The sequence below is a fragment of the Mus caroli genome, chromosome 19 (assembly GCF_900094665.2).
Source record: "Mus caroli chromosome 19, CAROLI_EIJ_v1.1, whole genome shotgun sequence".
NCBI lineage: Eukaryota > Metazoa > Chordata > Mammalia > Rodentia > Muridae > Mus > Mus caroli.
Genome location: NC_034588.1, coordinates 50,511,600 through 50,534,743, shown reverse-complemented (window position 1 = coordinate 50,534,743; position 23,144 = coordinate 50,511,600). Strand labels below are relative to the sequence as shown.

The following is a 23,144-nucleotide window of genomic DNA, read 5'->3' as shown; positions in this document are numbered from 1 at the left end:
GGCATCCCTCCTTTCTGTGTAAGATTTTAATTAAACTCCTACAGAAGAAAACCTTTGATGTTTCCATTTTACTGATTAACAACCCAAAACTTACATGTTTAAGATAACAATCTATAATTCTTACTTTACTAATCAAATCTTATGGAGAGTCTCAACATTATTTATTTATTTTTTTTTAAAGGCAACTTTTAAATATGGCGATTAGTATCACTGGCATCTCATGAGGAAACTCACTCGGTCGTAGTCGGTCATCACCCTTATTCAGGTACTAAGTACCCTGACTTCACAAGGAATCTTCCTCCTAACTGGAGTCCATTTTGGTTTTTAGTAGAAATGGTAACGAAACTTAGAAAATCTTCCAAGACAGCATGAATCAAAAAGATCTAGAGTTTACATCCTGAAAAGGTTGACAATACCATATCTCTATGGACTTTAGGAGAAGGCTGATAACACAATATGTATTTGTGTGTTAGTTTTATGTGTAAGATCATGAACATTTCCTACCCCTGTTGTAGAATAACCTAAATAAATGTAAGGAAACCAAACTTAAACACTTTTCATATATTTTCATTTTGAGAAACCATGTTTTTACAAGAAAAGACACTAGACCGCTACGTCGCAAGTTTAAGTTCTATGATCTTAATATCAAAACAAGAGTACGAGATTGTTTTTAAAACACCACACACACAAGCTCTAGGTAGAACTGTAATAAATTCCTTTTATAAACAAAATCTTAACTGAAAAGCCACAGTAGATGGAAAAGGAGAAAGGCTATTACTTTGTAAAATCCAGTGAACATCTACAATAGTTTTACAGCACATTTAGGTATTCTAGGGTTTTATATCTTTACCTGCCTTCCATTTCTTAGTTGTTCCTTACAAATTTGAACAATTATGAACACAGATTTGACCTCAAACCCAGTCTTGAGTTTGAGTGCCAGGAAAAGCAAAAATCCAAATGTTTATCTTGATATTACAGTTTTAATTTTTAAAAACAGTTTAGGACAAAATACTTAAAAATGGGGGTGGGGGGTGCACAAAAGAACAAGCAGCAATATTTCCTTATGTATAATAGTCATTCATTGTATGGAAGGTGTGTTTCAGGATTGTATCGAGGATGCGCCTGTTCTGGGGGTGGGGGAGTTCTCAATAATTAAATTGACTTAAGACAAACACTACCAAAAATAAGAATGCTACATAAGGGGTACACATTTACAGTGGATATTCATAAAGGCAGAAAAGCAAAAGAAAACATTATCAAAGAGTCCATGCACGTCCTACATAACTGCCACGGAACTCCCAATGGTGTCAATGCAATGTGCCATTCTCCGTAGCTGTACTACCACCACTACCCAAGGAGCGACGAGACTGAAGGTAACAGGACTGAACTGAGTTGTTTGAAGCCAGGGCCCCGCGGATGGGGAAAGTGCATTTAGTTCAGCAGCAATACAGCACAGTGTGAAGATATTGTGCTTAGACACAGATACCCCCGAACAGACAGATGGACAAGGCGAGCCTAGATATAAAACCATAGTACACTGTTACCTGAACTTGAAACGCACATGTACTGCAGTCTTTCGAGAGACACTCATCTCAATGTACAAGTGAAGGGAGAGGTCTTTAACGTTACCTATTGTAGTTTATGACATAATAAATACATATCTATATGGCATTGTATATACATATATAGAATGTGTGTTTATGTGTTATTTATTTCCTTGCCAAATTTCTGTTAAATTTTTGTGGATCTGCAACTTTCAGGAATGGGAATGAAAAGAAGAGAAGAGAAGAGAAGAGAAGAGAAGAGAAGAGAAGAGAAGAGAAGAGAAGAGAAGAGAAGAGAAGAGAAGAGAAGAAAAAAGAAAAGGAAAACCTTTCACCACAGATTTCTGCTCCCACACAGTGAAACATACTTATTCTAGGAAACGTTCCAGTACCCCCGCCCCAAAGATTCACTTCAGATATTTGCTTTACAGTTCACTGGAAAAATAAAACTAATGGAAATTCTGATTTCTAAATGTATATTTTCTGTTTGCCAGCTGTTTCAACAAAGTATCTTTTAATATTTAAACTGATGAAAATTCTTTAACAGAATATAAACTCTGTGATTAAAACAGAGCAAATCAAATTAATCCAGTGATTCACTCCGATTGTAAACAATATATAAAATTTAAATTTCAAATTTCAAAATAAGTTAAAGAAAAATTCTACCTTCAGGGTCTATGCTGTTATAAAGATATGACAATTTTAAGGGGAAATGTATATATGAAAAGATGCAACAAAATTTTTGGCCCACATTTTCCTAAGAGAAACATATATTTAACTATACTATTTTGTCCCTTAAATTTAATGATTTCATAATTTGTTGGAAGATTTTTAAACAAACTGGCATATCAGATTACACAACAGAAAAATCAAACTTAGCAAAGAAAACTTATATAAGCTTTTTTTTTTCTTTACAGAATTAAAAAAATCTAAATGGCTATGATTCCTCTATTAGCAGAAACACATAATGCAGTCTTTATAAATCTGCCATAGATCAATATCCACACAGATACAGATACAGATATGAAAGATTAATGGCAGTCTATTTTTGAACAGTGTGTGGGACCAGCAGTTTCTATCAGACCATGGCACGATACGGACCCTGCATCTTTAAGAACTGAATGATGAACGAAGGCCCTCCAGCAACAATTTGAGGTGGGAGGTGACTGAGTGGACAGTTCTCAATACTCATGATTGACAGCTTGCTGCAGAGAGCAAGCTCAAAGGGGAGGCTGTGAAGGTTGGGGTTGTCGTTCAGATACAGTTCTTCTAGGTTTTCCAGTGTACCTGTTTAGGAAGGGAAAAAATAATTACTACTCTTTAACTCTGACAAGTGTGGATTTTAAGCTGCAGCACATTGAAATCAACTAGAAAAACGTTTGGAAAATTGTATAAGGTCACTTTCTATACCAGTGAAATCACAATGGTTTTGAAGCTTAAGCTTTTTTTGGAAACACTCCATTCTCAGAGGTTCCGCTGGGACAGTCAGGAGTTCACATACAGATTTTTGAACCTTTATTTTAAAAGTCAAAACACAGTCTCCTTGCCAACGACACTAGGAAGGCAGTAAGCCAATAGCTAGTGGGACAGCTGGGTCTCCATGTAGACTGTTTAATCTCAGGAAAGCCTATACAAAGTAAGTTACTGTCCTCACTTACAAATGGGACATTAGAGCTGAAAGTCGCAATCCAAAGCAACAAAGATGGCTAAGACCCAATTTTTAAATTGTCTACACTTTCAAAAACATTCTTTACTTCATTCAAAAACATTTCTTTACTTCTTTACAGAACCGGGCATTACAGAAAGCAGACCATAATCATAGAATTACTAATTTAGAAACTATTCAATTAACGTGCACTGCCAAAATTCAAAGTAGCTCTATTAATTATATAAATAATAGATATAAATACATTTGGAAAAATTCTAAAAGTAAACTTAGGCATTGGTAGTAGTCAAGTACTGCTAACCCAAAAGCCCGCCAAGAAATGTTCCTTTGGAAGCCATGCAGAGTGGCCGATGCCTCAAGTGCCAGCACTGCCACTATAAACAAGACCTGAGCGAGAGGACAAAGGAACCACAAGTGTCCTCTCAACACACACACTGCCAACTTAATTCAGGCCCACGGCACTGTTCAGTTTGGAAGAACAGTAAATAATTTTGAAAAAAATAAACATTTGTTTATAAATTGAGATTTATTAAGCCTATGGACAACATTCTAAACCATTCTCAAATACAGCATTAATTTTAACAACTCATGAGTAAAACTACTGCTCTCCATTAAAAGCCCTGAGCTTGCTTTAACTGCACTGCAAAGCAGTGTATTTTCAAACCCATCTGTTTGACAGCACGGGCTCAGCCAGCAGTGTGCGGCACCCACAGGCTCCTACCAATTTCCTCAGGGAGGTGAGTCAGCAGGTTCTCTCCGAGACCAAGGTGCGTGAGGTTGGTAAGGTGGCCGATGCCTCTGGGAAGCGTGCTCAACTGGTTGTTTGTCAAGACTAATTTCTAAAAGATTAACAAAACAAAGAAGTTACACATGCATTTTCTTCAACTGCTGTGTCCTTAAACTGATGGATCTAATGAGTGCAGTAAATCGAGTCAGCTGAGCTGAGTAAGACTTGCTTGTTATTTGTCAGGAGGACAAACGCAGACAGTCTAGTTCATGTTCATGTAAGGACAGTAAGACACACCTCCTTATTTCACGAATTCTATTAAAATCTAAAGACAAACTGCACTTGGAATGGTCTCTACGAACTTTCGTCACACGATCTGAAGCCCCTGGACTGGAGAGCCTGACCTGCAGATCCTTGAGATACGCGATCTCATTGGGCAAGGACTCCAGCTTGTTCTCCTCCAGGTCCAACTCTCGTAACTTTCTAAGGTTTCCAAGGCCGTGGGGAAGTTTCTTTAGAAGGTTGTTGGATAATATCAGAACCTAAGTAGAAATGATTAACAACACTTTGTGACTCAAAAAAATCATAATATATGATATTATGTGGATTCAAGTTTATTAAGCAATGATAATTTCCAAAAATGAGTATTAAATATGTTATAACTTATATAACATTTTAAAACTAACAGTTACTACAAAAAATTTTTAATTCAGTTACTTAAAAACTAATGAAACCAAGAAATAATTTACTTTTAACTAAATGTTAAAAAGGAAAACTATGTGCCTTAAGATTAAAATATTTTGACAGGAAAAAATTATAAGTAATTATAAATTAATAAGGCCTGATTATTAATGAGAACCTGATTATTCAAAATTCCTTAAAATATTCACTTAAGGAAGGCAAGCAACTGACTTACAACTGTCTAGATCTTTAGACATCTCATTTCAATGCTCCTAAAACTCCTAAAGGGCTGAAAAGAGAGAGCTGAGGAAGCTAAAGTCCTTTGTCTCAGAGAAGGCACCGTTCAGCATCGAAGTGGGGAGGCAGCACTGGGAACCGAGACGGAGGAAGAGTGGTAAATTGGAAGATGGCATGATCTGGCCAAACAACCTTTCACAGGGTCGCATATCAGATACCCTACATCTCAGATATTTTTAATATTACAACTCATAACAGTAGCAAAATTATAGTTATGAAGTACCAATGAAAATAATTTTATGGTTGGAGGTCACCATGAGAAATTAAAGAGTCACAGTATTAGGAAGGTTAGAACTACCACATTATGATATAGTAAAATATAATTATTAAAAGTTCTTAAAAAATTTAAAATACCATATTTACTATCTTAGTAAGCTATTCATTAAAGATAAAAACTTCACTAATCAATTCAGTGGCAGTCATTCTTGAATAAAGATGGATCTTTAATTATAGAAAAAAGGGCTTTTTTAAAAGAAAAAAAAAATGGAATGTTCCAGGCAAGACTCTAGGATTATACGCAGAGCTAGAAATATGGACAGCACATTACCAACACACAGGGGAGGGATAGAATTAGGTCAAAGCCATGCAATAAAAAGCCCTGAATGTCAATCTGAAGGATCCATAATTATTGACAATGTCATGTTTCCTAAAAGGAATTAAGGGAAACTGTTTTAAAGGTGCTGAATTTTAGATACCTTTCTCTTCAGAGATACAGCATTTAAATCTCGAAGCTTGTGAGGTGGAGATGGTTCAGCGCAGTCAAACACTTCACTATCCTAAATAGGGCTGTGCCTCTAATGCAGTCTAGTTGTGACCTTTGCTCACTATGATCTTTACCCAATAGAAACTGCTGACATTAACACAAAGCTTATAAGGTAGCTTGCGGGGTTCTGAGGCATCCTAAGACATGATACCCAAAATGATCCTGTAAGCCCCACGCACCTCAGACCAGGTAACTGACTTCCTGGAATGCTGGGAGCTGTAGTTCTTTTCATGGGAAAGAGCAGTGGCTTATGAGTTTTCCTCCATGAAAACCTCTACAGTGTGCTGTGTTTCAGGGACACTCCGCTGGGAAATTCCAGGGAATGGTCCTGACCAAAACCCATCTCTTAGTCAGTATTTAATATTTAATAAAGCTTGCTTCAAATTTGGCCCAAATGGTAGGGTTGTTTTTCCTCTGGCCTATCTCAGGATTTAAAGCACTCAGCCTCTGCACTCACCTCGAGAGAAGCGAGGCCAGACACGTCCTCTGGGATCTTTGTGAGCTGATTAGTCGCTAAGTTCAACTCTACCATACTGGTCCACGTTCCAAAATCCAACGGAAGTGATGTTAACTGATTGTCCTGGCAAACATAAGAAGCATCCCAGGTAGACCGATAGACACAAACACACCATTTATGTTTCCCTTCGCAAACAAAATACTTAAACAGAACATCTTAGTCTCATTTTTTATTATCTAAATAAAAGAAGAAAACAGGAACAAAATGTACCAAAACAAACCTCCTGAACAACAAAAACCTCCTGAACTTCCTAGGTTTTAATTCATTAGGGTTTTATTTTTAGGCACCTGTTATCACATGAACAGACTAAGAAATTTTATGTGGGTTTAAAGATTTTCTTGATTTTAATCCTTTTACTTATATGCATCCATCCAATGAGTTATCATGACAAAGTATAGAAACAAAGAAATCACAGATTAGACTGCTAAGGGTCACAATTATGGTAAAGGTTTGAAGACAAAAGGGTGCAGTACGCTATGACAGAACACTCCACCTGGATCTGAAGAAACCTAGGTTTTCTGGATTCCTACCCTGATGCAGTCAAGATTAGATATGTTTCATTTCCCTTAGCTTCTATAATTTAGTTCACTACAAATTAAATCACAAGACTAATAATTTTCCATTTATTTTTCTCCCTTCACAGTAAATTTCATTAATAATGTGAACGCTGCTCACAGTAGTGCATATGGACAGGCAAAGAACCTGAGAGTAACTCATCAGGCATCCGACAGCCAGAGAGCAATGCAATCTTAAAAGCTCAGCTCACTGTAATTACATTACACCTTAGAATTTAACATAATAGCCAGCATATTTAAGGTAGCTTAAACATGTGTAGGGAGGTATTTTTGCATACTTTATCTTTTACTTAACAAACTGAGAATACTGCAAAAGATATTTAACACTGTCTTAGTCTAAGGCATCAATTTTGGTGGTTTCATATTATTCCATTAGATATATTACTTTAAAAAATTAAACTTCTGGCGTAAGTTGGCATTTATGAGGGATTATGGTTATACAATATATATCCTTACAGTTGCATTTCTACATACATCCATAATTGTTCTTTGAGGACAAACTGCTAAGGGTATGCTCAGTTTGAAGACATCAGTTATCTACTGAGATCTTAAGGATGCTCTAGCATCTTTTAGATTTCATCAGCAAGGTATTACCTCCTTTTCCTATGTAGAATAGAATAACATAAATGAGAATCACAGCATGTACACACACACACACACCACACCACACCACACCACACCACACCACACCACACACACACACCAGATGCTTACCTTCATATTCAGCTTACTTAACACTTTAGCTCTGGAAAAAATGCCAAATGGGATTTTGTTGATTCGATTGTGTTCCATGTTGAGGGAATAAATGGTGGAAAACTGAGATGGACCTCCCACTGGATATAACTGGAAGCAATTTCTAGCTAAGGTCAAGCTATTCAATTTTACAAGACTGGATAAAAGACTCTGTAAAAACAAAATAAGTATAAGATTCAGAAGTGAACCAATACTCACTTTAAACAAAGCAGTGGCCTTCTAGGGAGTAATGATAGCCTGGTCAGGGTGTTCTGTGACTATCTTCAGAGACAATCGTTAAACACCATTTAGAGTTTATAGCAAACAATAGCCGATACCAAATTAAATAGAGAAAAACTCAAAGCAATTGCACTAAAATAAGGAACAAGACAAGGTTGTCCACTCTCAGCTACCTATTCAATATAGGACTTAAAAGTTTTAGCTAGAGCAATAAGATATCTGAAGAGATCAAGGAGATTCAAATTGGAAACAAAGAAGTCAAGTTATCTTCATTTGTAGATGATACAATAGTATACATGCTGGAATCTAAAAATTCCACTAGGCAACTTCTACAGCTGATAAACATTTTTAGCAACATGGGTAAATACAAGATGAACTCACAAAAATTAGTAGCCCTCCTGTATACAAATGACAAGTGGACTGAGAAAGAAATAAGAGAAACAACACCTTTCACAATAGCCCTCAATAATATAAAATATCTTAGGGTAACTCTAACCAAGCACACAAAGACTTGTATGAAAAAAACCTCAATTCTCTGAAGAAAGAAACTGAAGATATCAGAAGATGGAAAGGTCTTCCATGCTCATGAATCAGTAGAAATCAACATAGTAAAATGACCATCCTACCAAAAGCAACCTACAGATTCAATGCAATTCCCATCAAAATTCCAACACAATTCTTTACAGTCCTTGAAGGGACAATTTCCAAGTTCATGTGGAAAAACAAAAAACCCTGAATAGCTAAAACTATCTTGTACAACAAAAGACCAGTCGGAGGTCTCACCAGTCCTAATTTCAGGTTGAACCACAGAGCTATAGTAACAGAAATCACACAAGGTTGGAATACAAATAGATACATTAATCAGTGGCATAGAACTGAAGACCCAGATATGAATCCACACACCTATGGACACCTGATTTTTGGTAAAGAAGGCAAAAACACACACTGGAAAGAAAAAAAAAAAAGACAGCATCTTCAACAAATGGTGCTAGTCAAAACTGGATGTCTACATGTAGAAGAATGGAAATAGATTCATATTTATCACTCTGCACAAAACTTAAGGCCCAGTGGATCAAAGACCTCAACATAAAACCAGATATACTGAACCAGACAGAAGAGTAAGTGGAGAACTCACTGGCACAGGAGAAGACTTCCTGAAGACAACAGCTCAGGCTCTAAGATCAACATTGATAAATGGGACCTCAAGAAACTGAAAAGCTTCTGTAAGACAAAGGACACCATCAATTGGACAAAGCAACAACCTACATATTGGGAAAAGATTTTTACCAACTCCACATCTGATAGAGGACTAATACCCAAAATGTATAAAGAACTCACAAAACTACGTATCAAAAAGCCAAATAACCCCATTAAAAATGGGATACAAATCTGAACAAAGAATTCTCAGAGGAAATGCAAGTGGCTATGAAACACTTGAAATGTTCAACATCCTTAGCCATCAGCAAAATACAAATCAAAAACCTAATGTGGAGATTCTTACACCAGTCAGAATGGCTAAAATCAACAACACAACTGACAGCTCATGTTGGTGATGATGAGGAATTAAGGGGAACACCTACCCATTGTTGATGGGAACGAAAACTTATACAACCACCATGGAAATCAAAAGTCTTCCCTCTCAAAGGCAGGAACTGATCTATCTCAAGATCCAGCTATATCACTCTTGAGTGTGTGTATGTGTGTGTACACACACACAGGATGCTCCATCAACTACAGAGACACTTGTCCAACCACTTTCATAGCATTTTTATTTGTGACAACTAGAAACTGAAACAACCTAGATAAAGGTTTCTCAACAGAAGAATGGATTTAAAAAAAAGTGGTACATTTACACAATGAGTGTTACTCAATTGTTGTTTTTGTTTTGTTTTGTTTTGTTTTTAAAAAAAGGACATCATAAAATCTGCAGGCAAAAGGGATGGAACTAGGAAAAGTATTTTAAGTGAGGTGACCCAGGTCCAGGAAGATTACTACAGTGTGTGTTCACAGATACTGGAGTGTCAGCTATCAAATAAATGGTAACAAACCTACAACCCATAGAGCCAGAAAGGTTAGGTGCAGAGGAAAGTCTGGGTACACATGAATCCCCCTGATGGGGGGGGAAGAATAGATTTAATGGGAGAACTGGAGGCAGCCTGGGATGAGAACTGGAGGGGAGAGGAAGGGAGCTATGGCTGAGGGAGGGAATAAGGAAAGAAAGGTGGAACTGAGGGGCATTGGAGGGTTGACATGGAAACCTAGTGCAGTGAGAACGTCCTGCTAACCCTTCCTCTTCCTAGGATATGAAGGTGATCCTGACAAGGTCTCAAGTGGCCTCACTGTCACCAAATGAGGCTTCCAGCATTAGGAACTAGGTTGTATTCAACTGAGTTGTTGACAAAAGGGATCCCATGGAACCCTCAAAATGACCCAGACTGGTGCTACAACAATGGGCTGTTCCCCTCAAACTGATAGCAGGGCCACATTGCCAAAGACAGCACCCACACAACTACTGAACATGGTGCCACACGGAGCCGTCACCCTATATTCTTGTGTCTGTGGTGTAGGAAGCTATCTGGAGGCTACTGAGAGAGAAAGGTAAACACCAAAACAGCCACAAAACCTTTGACCTATAACCTATCCTGTCTGCAAGATATGCTAGGGCAATGGTGGCACAGAGCTTGTGGGAGCAGCCAACCAATGTCTGATTTGACTTAAGGGCCACTGCCTGAGACAAAACTCACACCTGACACTGCCTCAGTGACCAAGAACTAGGTAGTCAATAGCCCCAAAACTTAAGATAAAACCAAACACTATTGGTTTATGCTAGGCTGACATGGGTTTGCACCAGGTCCACTGCGTATGTATTATAGCTTTCAGCTTACTGCTCTTTATGAGACTTCTTAGTGTGTTTCTTTGTTTACTTGCTTTATCTTACTATATTTTAATTCTGTCATGTAAAAAACAAATGGTGCCTCACCTGAAAGAAACTGTGGGCTCATTATGTCAGATTTCCAGATTTCATAAGAAACAGGAAAATCTGTAATTTTTATCATTTGGTCCTAGTTTTCTTGCAACACTCCGGAGTGAAGAAGACTATTTGTGGTTGTAATGTGCTTGTGGGAGCCAATGTGAGAGCTCTATAGACTCAATACACACTTTAGTGTGAGAAAGACAGAGGCTGAGCCCACTGTATGATCAAAAGTCTAACACACCTAGCTCTAAGTTAGTATAAGATTAACTTAATACCTGCTCTGGGAGATGCTCAATAATCAAATGGCTCCTCGAGGAATATTAAACTTAGTAGATGAATATACTTTCTGATATTGGTGCTTTTCTACATGGTAAAATTTACAGCAGACAAGAATCAAATAAAAATTTACTAGGTACACACCCATCAGTCCCTACTTTAGCTTCCTATTGTGTCAGGGAGTGCCAAGAGTGCAGACACAAAAGAATCTCTATAGTTAATACTAAACCCTATTTAAAAATAAACACATAAATCGTACTGATTAAAAAAATAATTAGAGGGGTTGGGCATTTAGCTCAGTGGTAGAGCGCTTGCCTAGCAAGTGCAAGGTCCTGGGTTCAGTCCTCAGCTCTGGAAAAAAATAGAAAAGAAAAAGAAAAAGAATTGGAAATACTATATAATTGTGTTATCACCCAGTGATGAAGTACACAGAGGATGTTCTTGCTGTTGAAAGTCTGGGTCAAGAGATGTCAAATCAGCATCCTCTTGATAGGATTAAATATTCATTATGAGACTTCCTGGAGATTTGTACGCTCCCTAACATCAGAAGCTCTGCTGCCAGCTAACATCGCGTTGAATGCAAGCTCTCTATACCTTGTGATTTTAACCAGTTATTTTTCTGAACCATGGCTTGTTCACTGTGAAAATAATATTGTCATATAAGCTCAAGTGAAGACTAGAAGAGATAAAACAAGAGAGTTGCTAGTGTGTACTAAGTGCTTAAAATGTAAATCCCTAAACTCAAAGAAGAGCAACGGAATACCTGGAAGCAGAGATGGAGAAGCCAAGATGAGATACTCAAAGACAAAACTGTTGGACTACAGTTTAGAAACAGCTCTGTACTGAGGTGCGTGCTGGATCAAACCTGAAGCAGTTGGATATCAGACAGGTGAAGATGGTGTCTGAGGTGTGTGCTGTATGAGCAGCAAGGAAGGCATGGAAGAGCTGAGTGATGATGGAATGGAGCAGAAATGCAAACCTGCTTTTTATATGCACGGCTAAAAGGCTCCTCTAGACATTTCAGTTGTTACTGAACTGGCAAAAGTGATAATTAAGAACACCTTGCATGATAGTCAATTCAAGAAAAACATTTTCAATCTATTAAAGTTTTCCTAGGTTTTTGCCATAAATGTTATTCTAACTTCTTACTTTCTTTACTGAAGTGGAAAAGAGATCCTAGGAAGGAGGCAAGAAGTTAGTCAGGCTTCCATTTTTTTATGTCAACTGGGAAATGTTGGGGGCTATCAATTCCAATCTTACATAAAATGTAACAGCTTTTGTTAACTGTAAGTAGATAATTACATAATCTACTTTCTTCGTATTTTCAGATAATATTTAATTCATCTGAAATTGGCCCCAAACCTTCCTTAATTCTTATTTCCTATTTATACAATGCCTGCTCTCAAATTGAAGGGTTACATGGAAGAGTAATTGAAACCATGTAAGCACAGCTCTTAGTTTCAGTTGTGCTCAATGTTTCTAAAGCTTTTTCTTTCTGTGTCTATGTCTACAAGTAGACAATGCCCTCACTTTTACCAGCTCTGATTTCAAGAATAAAATGGGCCTTTACTACAAACTGCTGTCATGATTCCTGTCTCTCCCTCAGCTTGCACAGTTCCTGAGTGGCCTTTAATGGATCTTATTGTTTTCCCTATTGATTCCAAGTTACAAACAGAGTCACACATTTACACTGAAAAGATGCTACTTCCCAAAAGCACATAGATGATTCTAAGACTTAATGATTTCCCATAGTTGGGCAGGTTAATCAAAGGCTTCCCCGGTGTTGAGGACAGGCACAGGTATACATAGTTACACAACCTCTCATATTCAGACTGAAGAGAGCTGTCCTTTTTATAATCCTCTTAACCCAAGTAAAAAGAGGGTTTAGCACACACTCCCATGCCCAAGACATGGGAAAGGCTTTGTGAGGCCGCAGTCCCTGTTTAAAGACACATGATAAAAGATCAGCTCTCATCACAGATTCAAAAAGAAAGGGACAGTGCAGCATTTACTTTACTCTACTTTATTTGCAATATAATAGTATAAATGCTAATAAATTGACTGAGTTCAGTTATACAATATTACATATAAAAATAAGTACCTATGGAAATGTCTATATCCTAGCAGCTCAAGAATTATTAGTCTTCCTTCACTAACAATAAATCTGAATATAAAATGACATATTTTTCAAATGTTTAAACTTTACAGGGACTCAATCTTTATCTAATATGGTGACAAAAAAGGCATCTCCTCCAGAATCTACCTGGACACATAGGCACACCTGTCACCTCAGCACTCAGGAAGCTAAGGCAAGGGAAAGCTACATTTGCAGGGCCAGCTTCAGCTACATAGCAAATATGAGGTCAACAGGCTACAATATGGGCTAGAAAGATGGCTCAGCAGTTAAAGAGCACTGACTGTTCTTCTAGAGCTAAGTTCAATTCTCAGCAACCACACGGTGGCTCACAACCATCTGTAATGGGATCTGGTGTCCTCTTCTGGGGTGTCTGAAGACAGTGACAGTTACTCATACAAATAGAATAAATACATTTCTTTTTTAAGGTTACAATACAAGGTCCAATCTGTAAAAAAATAAAAGTCACACTGAGAAGAAAAAAAAACCTAATTAATGTGCTAAGAGATCAATTCTGGGTGTGTTACAATTTTAAAAGTGGGTAACATTAAATAATACGAGGTCTTCCATCTTGACTATTCTGAATTATCACTATTATAGGACAAAAATCCAGACAATCTGGTTCTTAGAATTAGATCTGACACCTTGAACTGAATCATCCAGAGAGAGGTAACCTGGACCTGCATAGTATGCACTCGCTGATAAGTGGATATTAGCCATAAAGTACAAAATACCCATGATACATCCATCCCACAGACCCAAAGAAGTTAAAAAAGAAGGAAAGCCCAAATGAGGATGCCTGAAATCTCACTTAGAAGGGGAAACAAACTTCTGACACAAACTTTGTCCGGTCTAAAAGAAATGAAGGGACAAAGATGGATGGAGCAGAGATTGAGGGAACGGCCAACCAATGACAGAACCAACTTGAGACCTTTTCCCCATGAGCAAGCACCAATCCCTGACACCATCAATGATGCTCTGTTATGCTTGCAGACAGGAGCCTAGCACAACTGTCCATGAGAGGCTCCACCCAGCAGCTGACGGAAACAGATGCAGACCCACAGCTAAACATTGTATGGAGCTCAAGGACTCTTATGGAAGAGTTGGGAGAAGGATTGAAGGCACTGCAGAGGATAGGATCCCCACAGGAAGACCAACAGAGTCAACTAACCAAGACCCCTGATAATAATATATATACATAATACTATGCTTGAATATAATAAGCAAACACATTGCCAATGATGCAAGACTAGTAGCATACTGTTTAATACAGGAAAGACAAGAATTAAACTACAGGTCACACTGAAACGCATTATTCTACAAACTCATTTTTACAAAAGAGAGGATGGCTCCAGAGTGCAAACATAAGTAAGAACTGTCTTCTACTGAGAGCTAAAGCAAGCAAGAGCAGGAAGAACAGATGGTGAAATAAAAACTGGCTTTTCCCAACTAGACTAATGTTTTTCCAAACAGAATCAGCATAATTCAAGTTAAAAATAAGGTGTTAAAATACCTGATTTGTTGGCTGCTATACACTAAATCGGCTTTGATAATACTGCATTAATGAGGTAATAATCCGGGGGGACAAAGAGTTACAGCCAGTACTAATCATGACAATAAACAGTGCTCTACTGATGGTTCTTTCCCACTACCACACGTGTCTTGTATCTAGCTGAACAGGGAAGCTGAGTTCCAAATCCAGGCACCCAGCTTCTCCTTAGAGGTATAAATCACTACTGCTTTTTGGTAGGAAAGAGGGCCCTCAGCCTGCTATCATTCAGGTTCCCCCTTCTTCTCCACATTCAAACAACAGTGTGCTCTGGTACACAACCTTTCTGTTTTGGAATTTACCTCACTGGTGATTGGCTGTATGTGATAGCATATGCATTAAACAGGCCCAATAACTAGATTATGGATCCAGCTGTAAGACTGCCTAGATCTCCCTCCATTATCTTGCAAACTAGTTTCAATTACACTTGCTTCCTCTAAGCTACTTCTTACCTCTGGTAGAGTAGAAATGTTATTGTTCTCTAGATTTAACTCCTCAAGTGCACTGCATTTTGCTAATGATCTGGGTATTGCTGACAATCTATTGTATCTCAGGCCAAGGCGATTTAAACTGGACAGGTTTCCTGTAAATACAAGAAAAAGGAATTTATCGGTCAGAAAATCTGATGAGCCTTTCACTGTCATAAGCTACAGCCTAGATATTCATTAATTATTCTGAAGTACTATTTCAGCAGATCTTTAAATCAAGGGATTTACTAGAAAAATAAACAATTTTAAGTTACTTTTTAAATGAACTATTAGAAAGCTTTGGCATCATTTAATGAGTTACTCTTTAACTTACAGCACATGGTTTTGAGCATCTTACACAAATGCTACCATGACATTCAATGATATATATTTAAGCATATGGAATTTGAACACACATTAGACACTACTGAACAAATACAAAGTGAAACATCTCATTCCCCTGCTATTTTGTAGTTTTATTGTCAAGACAATATAAGAAGCTGCATATAAGCTACTTGAATGAACATGGTGTCTATTATCATAAAATATTCACCCAATATTTACTAAATAACACATATCAATTTGTTCTGACGCTGAAAAGGGCATCAGTCACAACAATTAAATCTGTATATTCCTTCATCGTGGTTGATTCGCTTCTAACTACAAACCACAGCGGCTACTATGACATTTCTGGATGAGTCAGGTTAAAATGGCAACTGCTGCTCTTCTTTCTACATTACACAGTCTCCCCCAATGTTAGAAATCATAGAAATGGGTGCCTGTGTCATGTGTTAGTATTTGCAGATATGTATTTGAGACTTTGCACTTTCTCTACTCTACTGACCTCCACTTCTTTCCTTTTGCTCTCATCATATGACCCATCTTTCTAGATGCAGCATTACTACAATAATTATCATAGCTAACAGCACCTGCCAAGCTTTGACACTGTTAGAGAGCAGTCACTATGCCCGCAATCCTCACCAGTCTTCACATGCTTCTCAGTAAATAAACTTACGGTAGTTCTTACCTCCACACTGTCTTATGAGTCTATATCTTAAATCTGATCAACTATACCACAGAAACCCTGGCAAGTATCTCTGCCTTTCCATTAGACTACAACTACTCTATAGGTACACCACTTACATTTCTTTTCTGCAATCTTGTTGGGATATCGGTCCAAGAATTTTAGTTCCAGTTAAATAAGATTCTAAAAGGTGCAAAACAGAATATAAAAGCAACAATAAAAACTACCACTTAGCAAAAAATAAGCTGAGCTTGCCTTGAAGTAATTTCTAAATTAGCTCAAGATGTTTCACTGGTATCTTTCTGATAGCACTCTGGTGAGACCCACTTTAAAGAGGACTGGGGGGGGGGGCAAGACACAACAATAAAGAAAACAGGACTGACTACTTTCCAAAGCCCCAGACAATTTAGAGATCAGAAATAAGAAGAAGAAACAATCTTTACTATTGTCACTACTGCTCTATGATACTAAGATACTTTTGCTACTTAAAAACACCAGATTAGTGAAAAATAAAAGAATCAATTTTAAATGTTAAAGTTGTATACACCCTGGCTAAAATGGGAACATCTACATGTATAGGAAAAATTGGAGACAGCACAATACAATAGGAAATATTTTATTTATAACGTGTGCAGCATGAACACACACTTTTTTTTTCTTTTTTTTTGGATTTTCGAGACAGGGTTTCTCTGTGTAGTCCTGGATGTCCTGGAACTCACTCTGTAGACCAGGTTGGCCTCGAACTCAGAAATCCACCTGCCTCTGCCCCCCAAGTGCTGGGATTAAAGGTGTGCGCCACCACTGCCCAGCCTAACAAACACCATTTAGAAAAGTGAAAACATACTTGTAAAGTCTGTAACCCTGAAGGGTCAGAAGTACTGCTGGGTATGTTCCTCTTTTAGCCAAAGCCTGTCAGTGTAACTGGGTAATCAGACAGAAACATTTACAAACTAACCCTTATGAGCTTAGCAAGTTAAGCCTGAAGAATTGTGTCTCAGAGACAGACAATGCTTCAGTCTGGCATTATTAATTATTAATTCAAATAGTTAGAAGCTATGCAAACCTTGGGGTTTTATTTTATTGTATACATGTGTTGTGTGTGCTAGCACTTGCAAATGAGCTCACAGGCACGCTTGTGCTTGTCTGTGTAGGCCAGAGGTTGATGTTTCATATCTTCCTCAATCACTCCCTACCGTGTGTGTGTGTGTGTACACTTTTTTTTTTTTTTTTTTTTTTTTTAAAGATAGCTTCTTACTGACCCTGGAATCGGCTGACCTGCCTATACTGGCCAGCCAGCAGGCTCTGGGCACATCCCATCTCCACCTTCCCAGGTTACAACCACACTCTGCTGCACCTAGACCCACTGCAGACACAATCAGGTCCTCATGCTTTCACTGCAAGTGAAAGTGGTAAGACTTATGACCATGTACAAAGACAAACTAAACTACCACTTCTTTTTTCCATAAGACCAACTGAGGCATATCCTCAGGTTACTTTGTGATCTCTCCGTGAGTCAAGGTGTGAACACAGGTGGCAATTCTCTGCTCACAACTAAAATGTTCTCTTCTCACATAGACTATTTGATTACAACCTTTGATCCTAGAACAAACCAGTTCTAAAACTTCAAGATGCAGTTTACTGAAACTGCTTCTTTACATAGTGACCCCACAGGACCACTAGACTCAAGGTTGAGGTTAAATCTGTATACACATTTGTAAGACTTACCATTTGTTAGTCTTACATTTCAATCTGTTTTCAAGAATGAAACATTCATAATAAAACATTCTAGATTAAACTGTTATGGCTATTTTACTTAGTTGAGTCTTGTTTTCCAGCTAGATATGTAGTGACCTAAAAGTGAGGCCAAGGGTATGAGAAACTCTGTAGATAGTACCCATTTGCATATTTAACAGAGCAAAGTCATCTAATAATTTTAGTCTCAATTTTAGCCTCAAAAATAGTTTCTTGATACCTAAAACTCAACTTTATACTTAAGACAGCGCAGCTCTGACAGGCTTTGTGATGTGTCTGTAATACTGTCCCAAATACTATGCCAATACTTCCTAGGATCAATGGGGTCACACCAATTATAAATGCTTATTTCTCTTTCTGTTTCCCTTTTCAGATCCTCCTAAATACTACTATCAAAACACTAGCGCAAAGCCAGGCAAGGAACACCCATGGGTGAATACCGCGGAAATTGTATTATAATAAACCATATACCAAGAAGTGCTAAAGTGGCAGACTGAATTCTAAAAACTATTAAAAACATACACACACACTTCATTAATTGAAAATGTTTCCTAACACCAGTTTTACCTTGTCCAAATCAGTCCTTCAAATTCTATATCCTTAAAATACTCCTCTCTTCTGTCTCTTTGCTAGTCTCCCTCGTCACCTCAAAACAAAATTATTATGGTAACTGTCTTTGAAAATTAACTTTTACTACTCAGTATAAATACCGTAATAGTAGATATAAATCTACTTTTATTTTTCATGTAACTGAGAAAAACTAAACTGCCACTTCTTTCCCTAATCTATCAGATGTGTTCACTTTACTCAGATCATTTTTAAGTCTCCTGGCTCTCACCCGCTGACCCAGATGTTGCTATAAAAAAATGCCAAATATCACATTCCAGTCTTTCAAGATGATTACTTCCTCAAATGACTATTACGATAAAGTCTGACCAAAATGCTTTGAATATTTATGAAAGTAAAAGATAACTCGTAGCAGGAAAGATCAAAGCTGACCTTATAAATCAGGTAGGAGATTTATTATTACAGAGGAACATCCCTGCCTGGTACAACAGCAGGAAATGAACAAAGAAGGAGATGTAAAAATACAGAAGAGGGGATCAGTGAGCCAGCTCAGCACAGAGCAGCTTGACACCATGCCTGAGAGCCCACAATCCTCCAGACCCCACAATGGAAGAAATTGTCCTCAAAGTTGTCCTCTGACCTCTCTTGTGCACGTGCCCATGTGTGACATGAGCAGGCATGTACGTACACACACACACACACACACACACACAGACAGAATGAATGAAGAATGAGAAAATGTATAAACCGTTAAACAAAATGTAGATGTAAGCTGCTTACATGTAAGCTCAAAGGCCAAACACTATGGAGCGTGGGCTAAAGCTTTAGGCAGCCATGCTATGACACCCACTGAAAATAGCTAAGCAGCAGCACTTAGTCACTTCTCTCACGGCTGAAACAAATACCCGAAGTGAAGCATCTTAGAGGAGGACAGAGATCTTAGCTCACAATCTGAAGGTATCAGAATACCTTCAGGCAAGGGAGATATACAGGAGAGGTGCTGTGATTACAGGAGCACAGAAGTGGTTGCTTACACCCTGACAAACAAGAAGTCTCATGTGTCCTGGTGACCCTTTTCTCTTAAAGGTTTCACAACTTTCCAAAACAGCACCACCAGATGGGGACCAAGTGTTCAAATACATATAGGGACATTTTACATCCCAGTCATAACAAAACATAACCCATAGACAGGTAATCAGTGCGGAGTTTAGCATAAGGTATGTGAAGTAAGATCACAAAAAAGAAACTCAAACTCCGGCCGCATCCTATCAACAAATCTTTCTTCAAGGCTGTCTTAGTTCATTTCTGTCACTGTGATAGAATACCCTAACAAATGGCAGCTTAAGAGAGAAAAGGCTGAGTTTTGCTCACTATTCCTGGGCAGTCAGGGCAGCAGAAATGTAAACATTACACCCATACTCAGATACAGAGAGAAATGAAGTCCCCGTGTGCTTACTTGCTTGCCTGTGCTCAGACCAGCTTCTCTACTCACACAGTTTAAGACTGTCAAGAAATGGTTATGTCCCAGCAAGCTTAATTCAGACACTCCCTATAGGTCACCCAGATCAGACAATTCCCACAGAGACTCTTCCCAGGTGATTCCAGGCTGTCCAGTTGAAAGTCACCAGTCGCCAAGGTCTTCACCAACTGCTCCCTCACTGACATGGTGAATGCTTTGCTCACTCCCAGCTGCTGCCCACAGACCCATGGCTGAGCCCACGGACTAGACTGAACACATTCTTCATGGAGTTTCTCGCCACCACTTCAGCTAGATTCTACATCATACAAGCTGGTATTAATACACTTGGTGTTAAATTATTAACTCTTTCATATAGTAGGTTATTATTTCCTTCAAAAAATTACAAAAGGCCTATAAAATTCCCTTCTTTGACTAATTCTCACTTTTTAGAATAACAGAGGTCTATGAACGTGAGACTTCTCTGGGCCTGATCTTCAAACATATGTCAGATTTACCTGATCCATGTGAATATCATTCTCTACAAAATCCACAAGGAAACATGCTAGGATAAACCACACAGAAAGTGGTCATTTCTCTCACTGTCTGCACTCTTCCTATTTAGCCATACTTTTAAAATCACAAAACACACAAACAAACCTTATTCTCTTCCCCAGATCACCATAGGTGCTAGTTCAGTACGTACCTACTGAGAGCTTTCTCTCAACACTTATTTATATGTTAAAAAAAAAAAAATCAAGGGATGATGTATTTGGTCTTGTATATATATTTCACTCTATTTAACTACTCTAAGCAGTCTGTATGTGTGAGTACCAGTATCTATCTAATCATAATTCAACTAATGTCATATTTCTAACTGTTTAAAGGAATTCAGCAATGCAAACCTTCATTCATACATCTGTGCACGCACACTAGAATATTTTATGATTTGTCAGAGGACAGTTATTTTAAACTGTTAGGAATATGATGATCACACAGCTAAATCAATTTTATTTCCACAAAGTCAAAGAGATCATGTTAATTTACTCACTCTTTGAAAGACATGAAGTAAGATGATACTTTATTGCTTGCCTACAGCCACGGTTACAATAAAGCTAGCAAAGATGGGAAGCTTCCTTCAAATACTGACTGTGACTGTAAAAAGCAACCAACCTTTAAAAAGAACTAGAAGCAGATATAGCATCTCTCTCTCCCCCTCCCCCACCCCCTCTCTCCTTGACTACCAGAAGAGCAAAGGACTTATAGAGGAAAGATTCCTAATTCTGTTCCATCAACTGGCACATCTCCTCTAATCACTCTACAATAGAACACATACAATGCTTTAAGTCTCTCTCAATCCCACTGAGACCGAGTCATTCTTTACTGACAAATGTTAGTGTGGTGGTGGATTTCTAAAGACTCAACGTCTCAAAAGCCAGTAAACAGAACCTAACTAAACCCCACCCTTAAAATCAGAATAGATTCCTAGAATGCAAACATTTCAAACTGAAAATGGTGTTGTGAAATCAAAGCACAACATTAACTAGGACACAACAGTGCCTCCCTCCAACTTTCCTGCACCTAAGCTCTGATCTCTGACCTCCTCCTTTACAGTAGGGTTAGAAAGAAGGTGAATTTTTAAAAACGTGACTCATGAGAAACCTAGCTTGCAAATGTCTTGTCACTTATTTAAGAGAATGTCAAGGAAGTGTGTGCATCTAGGCTCGCCCTTCCTACTGTCAGCAGAGTAGGCAGTACAAACAGTTCTATGGGAGAGGAGGGAAGAAGGCAAGGGTGCCAGGTACACAGTCCTGAGCAACGGTTCCTGCTAACATCTTCCCACGAGTGGGTCTAACTACATACTGAACCACAACCTTCAAGTCAAGAAAACGGTCTGCTTTAATGCTGAGACATTCAGATGAGGAAAACCACCAGAGCTGAATGTCTCTGTACAAACGTAGGCTGATCGTGGCCGAACACCGACAGTTGGCTTTTAAGTGCTTAGCTTTGACTATAAATTATTCTGTGCTCCACTTTGACAGCTTGTTTTCTTATGCTGTCAAATTTTTAAAACATGGTGAAATTACAAGGGTATGAATTAAAATTAGATACTTTCAGTTTCAGCAAATACAACGCATCTTTAGGTTAGCTCTGTGTAACATTTCAGTAAGACTAATCCAAATGGTCTTAATTTTAACAAAGTAGAAAAGTAGTAGGAACACACTATGATGCTAAAGATGAAATAAGACCAAAGGTGCATTTTTTAAGCAAACTGAAGAAAAAGAAAAAAATTTTCAAGTTTTGAATGTTAAAAATAGAAAAAACAAAACAAAACAAGAAATACAACTATTTCAAACCCAGGCGAACTTGTTACAGACGACACTGCACTGACGTCATTTACAACCTTTGTTTCTCTTGTTATTGCTGATGTCTGCTTTCTTTTGAGACAGGGTTTCTCTGTGTGACAGCCCTGGCTGTCCTGGAACTCCCACTATAAAGCAGGCTGGCCTCGAACTCGGAGAGATCCACTTGTCTGTCTCGTCTCCTGAGTGATGGGATTACAGGGATGTATGCCACTACACTAGGCACAACCTTTGTTTTTACTCCATAAACACTCTGCAATTCTTCAGATTGCAACAAAAAGACCTCTGTAGATTGGCCTGTGCTTCAGCCTTGAATGAGAGGTTTTGTTGCATCCTACTCTATCTAATTTTGAAAAGAAATAAAAAGTTGAATGTTTATCTTATTTTAGAGCCTTTCTCCTTTGATTTTATAATAGTTATCAGAAATCCCAGAATATTTTACAGAAAAGCAGCTTTATCCTCTGGACAAAATGACACTGTAAGAGGATTCAGGATTTTCCTTTTGTTCCCAGAGAAGTCTGGAAGTAGACAGGGTTCTAGCAATCCAGTGTAGTCTGAATCATTCAGCAAGGCTCACTGAACACTCTGACTTAACCAATCAGCTACCCTTCCTGGTTCCTCTGTCTCTTTACCCGGCACAGGAGCTGTAGTGACCCTGGCTTTGCTGATCTAGGAACCAAATGGCAGAGAATACTGACAAGAATGAACAGTCTCACAAGAAAAGCTGATATTAAATAAAGCAGGGGAAACAGCTTGACTATTTAAGATGGGGAATGGCTATTGGAAATGTAAGGTGATATGTGATTTCAGAGGTGAATTTAGGGCAAGATTTTTTTTTTT

The 23,144-nt window shown here is 38.1% G+C and overlaps 1 protein-coding gene across 3 annotated transcripts in view; it reads right to left on the bottom strand.

Annotated features, from left to right (window-relative positions):
• Positions 1 to 698: 698 nt before the first annotated feature.
• Positions 699 to 23,144, bottom strand: part of Shoc2 (SHOC2 leucine rich repeat scaffold protein) — an 84,882-nt gene continuing 62,436 nt past the window's right edge. For all 3 annotated transcript variants that reach the window (XM_021151661.2, XM_021151659.2, XM_021151660.2), the window contains exons 4-9: positions 15,128 to 15,258; positions 7,485 to 7,673; positions 6,136 to 6,258; positions 4,342 to 4,479; positions 3,932 to 4,049; positions 699 to 2,831 (exon numbers count right to left, since the gene is read on the bottom strand). In XM_021151661.2, the coding sequence (XP_021007320.1) occupies positions 2,623 to 2,831; positions 3,932 to 4,049; positions 4,342 to 4,479; positions 6,136 to 6,258; positions 7,485 to 7,673; positions 15,128 to 15,258 (908 nt within the window). In that variant the 3' untranslated portion in view covers positions 699 to 2,622. The remainder of the gene's footprint in view (positions 2,832 to 3,931; positions 4,050 to 4,341; positions 4,480 to 6,135; positions 6,259 to 7,484; positions 7,674 to 15,127; positions 15,259 to 23,144) is intronic.